Source organism: Callorhinus ursinus, unplaced genomic scaffold (genome assembly GCF_003265705.2).
Source record: "Callorhinus ursinus isolate GAN/ISIS: 27379988/994484 unplaced genomic scaffold, GSC_fseal_2.0 scaffold154, whole genome shotgun sequence".
NCBI classification, from domain to species: domain Eukaryota; kingdom Metazoa; phylum Chordata; class Mammalia; order Carnivora; family Otariidae; genus Callorhinus; species Callorhinus ursinus.
Genome location: NW_027397216.1, coordinates 134,658 through 137,148, shown reverse-complemented (window position 1 = coordinate 137,148; position 2,491 = coordinate 134,658). Strand labels below are relative to the sequence as shown.

Sequence of the window (2,491 nt, the reverse complement as noted above, 5' to 3'; positions counted from 1 at the left end):
GGAAAGTGAGTGGGTTTTGGCACCCGAGGACTCCGGTACACCAGCGAGGGCCAGCAGAGAGCAAAGGGCCCAGCAGGCAGGGCAGAACCCAGGGGAGGAGGAGCGTGGGGCTCCACAGCAGATGACTGGCATGAAGCCTCCAGGGCCCTGCCTCCTAATGGACTTGTTCCTGAGCACAGGGAAGTCATGTCAGGGCCCTCCCTCCAATAACTGATGCTCTGTGGTGGGTTGGGGTTCTGTATGCGCAGAGGGTAACCAAGCACAGCTCGGAGTCACCTCCTTTCTTCCTGACAGCAGCCCTGCGAGGCAAATGTTTTCCCCGTGAAAAAGACGGAGTCTTAAGCAAGTATATCTGTAATAATTGCCAGTTTTATTCCTCTGGCTAAGAGATCCAGAGGTAATTTGAAGTTTACATTTCTTTTTTATAGTTCTGTCGTCCAGAGTTTATTAAGTGTTTTACTGCCCTTCAAAGGTGATTGACAAGTTTTTTTGTGTCTGTTTATTTTAGGTTTTTTTTGTGACACAATACACACACATACACACACATATATATTCATTTTGTGGAAAATGAGAAGATGCAGATAGCCAAAAAAGAAATAAAATACAGATCACACAGAGGTTCACTGTTAACCTTTCGGTGTATAGTAATTCAGACTTTTTCTTTTGCATTTTGTCATATATAAATGTACATATAAAGTGTGTATATGTATATACATATATACACACATATACACACACACTGTTTTGCAACTTATTATTTTCACTTTACAATATAAATGAGCATCTTCCCATGCAAATGAATGAAACATCCTTATTAAATGAGTGAGATGGGGTCAAAAGATGAGATGTTGGTAACAGGAGTCATATGCAAATCAAAGGAACACTGAAGGATAGGAGTAAAATGGTAGCAATATTTAGCAAGAAAATGCAAACAAAAAGAAGCCAATGGTGGTAATATTAATAACAGAAAATAGTTGAATTCAGGGGAGAAATGCATTAAATGGGATAAGGACGGTCCCGGGAATGCCTATGGTTAGAATGCAGAGCCCTAAATTTCTTTCTCAGACCCCTTATCTCTTCCAAACACCTTTCCATCTCATCTCCCTCCCTTGTCATTTCTTCATCTTTAAAGTGCCTATAGTCTATGTCCTCTTTAAATTCCTCGAGAGACTGAAGCAGCCTTTGCCTAAAATTCCCTTCTGTTTGCTGGCGTTCAAATTCTCCATAGGGGCGTTCTTCCTCTCTCTTTGGCACGCTGCACTTGGGCTTTCCTTCATTTTCTTTGCAGGGTTTTTGCATGATGTTGTTTCCAGCTTAAGTCCGGGGAGAAAATGTAGAGCAAATTGCTTCGTTTCTTTTGATTCAGGTTTGTCAGTTTCTCTTTGAAGCAAGATACTCGCCTAATCTCCCACCCCTGCCACACAGGTCCAGCCCTCTGAAGTTCGAGATGCCGCCTCTTCGTCCCACACCCCCACCACTCCGCCTCCTTTCCCCTCCCTCTGCAACCCACCATTTCCCCAGCATACAAGGCTAATGGCCTCTCTGACGCGCGCGGGAGAAAGGGAGCAGACCTGTGGTTGAGCTGTGAGGCCGCAAATTTTACCCAGCTCCCGCCCTTCCCAAGTCCCACCCTCGGTGACCCGGGCTAAGTGCCTCCTTCACACTCACCTGTGAGGATTCGGGATAGTTTCCTCTTTTTCTTGCCTCGAGATGTCTGTGAATACAGACCCTTGGACCTGCAGACAGAAAGGAAGGGGGCGGGGAGGAGGGAGCTCTCTGTGGATCCACCAGCCCCAGAGACAAGACACTCATCATCTTGAGTCCGGGATCCTCACAACCGTCGTCGCCCCAAATTTCCTACCTCCTGGTTCCCCCTCCTGTCCCTATCCCTTCCTCTTGGATCCCTGCCTCCACACCCCCCCCCACCCCTCACCCTCTGGCCTAGTCATTGCGAGGGCTGTTGTCCCCTCGGCCCCACCGCTCCCCCACCCCCGCATGACCCACAGACAGGCACCGAATGAGAGGAAATATTTTCAAATTATGTCTAAATTTCTGCCTCCACCCCAGGATTCTAGCCGTTCCCCACACAACAGCCCACACCTCATTCCTCAACAGAATTGGAGAAAGAGGAGGATAAACGGAAAGCTTGCCAATCTGAGAGAAGCCGATTATTTCTAAACTATCACTAAATCTGTGGGTGTCTCTCAGGAGACTTCCACCTACACCCCCCACCGTCCTTTTAAAAAAATACAATCATCTCCCAACGAGTTTGCAGGGATTTGGGCAAAGTGAGCCTGGACCTATTCCAGTCACTAGATTCAGCCACTACCACCCCCAGGGGTCCCAGCGGTTTCCTCAAACCAACCTTCTGAGATTTAAGGAATTTAAGTCCTTCTCTTGGCCACAAGCACGAACGCCTACAGGACAGTAAGGGGCTGGTACCCAGAGGAGAAAGAAGCCCAGGAATATAAGGACTTCGCGGCAGCTCCTG

General features: G+C 47.6%; 1 protein-coding gene across 2 annotated transcripts; it reads right to left on the bottom strand.

Annotated features, from left to right (window-relative positions):
• Nucleotides 1-360: 360 nt before the first annotated feature.
• On the bottom strand, nt 361-2,491 carry TCEAL7 (transcription elongation factor A like 7). Of its 2 annotated transcripts, none has more exons than XM_025855340.2 (3): nt 2,366-2,491; nt 1,669-1,736; nt 361-1,313 (listed from the first exon to the last, which is right to left on the bottom strand). In XM_025855340.2, exon 3 carries the CDS (start codon nt 1,297-1,299, stop codon nt 997-999), a length of 303 nt encoding a protein of 100 aa, XP_025711125.1. In that variant the 5' UTR covers nt 1,300-1,313; nt 1,669-1,736; nt 2,366-2,491; the 3' UTR covers nt 361-996. The 2 variants fall into 2 exon arrangements, with proteins under 2 accessions (XP_025711125.1, XP_073746532.1); XM_073890431.1 differs by having other exon boundaries at nt 1,669-1,776; nt 2,366-2,438.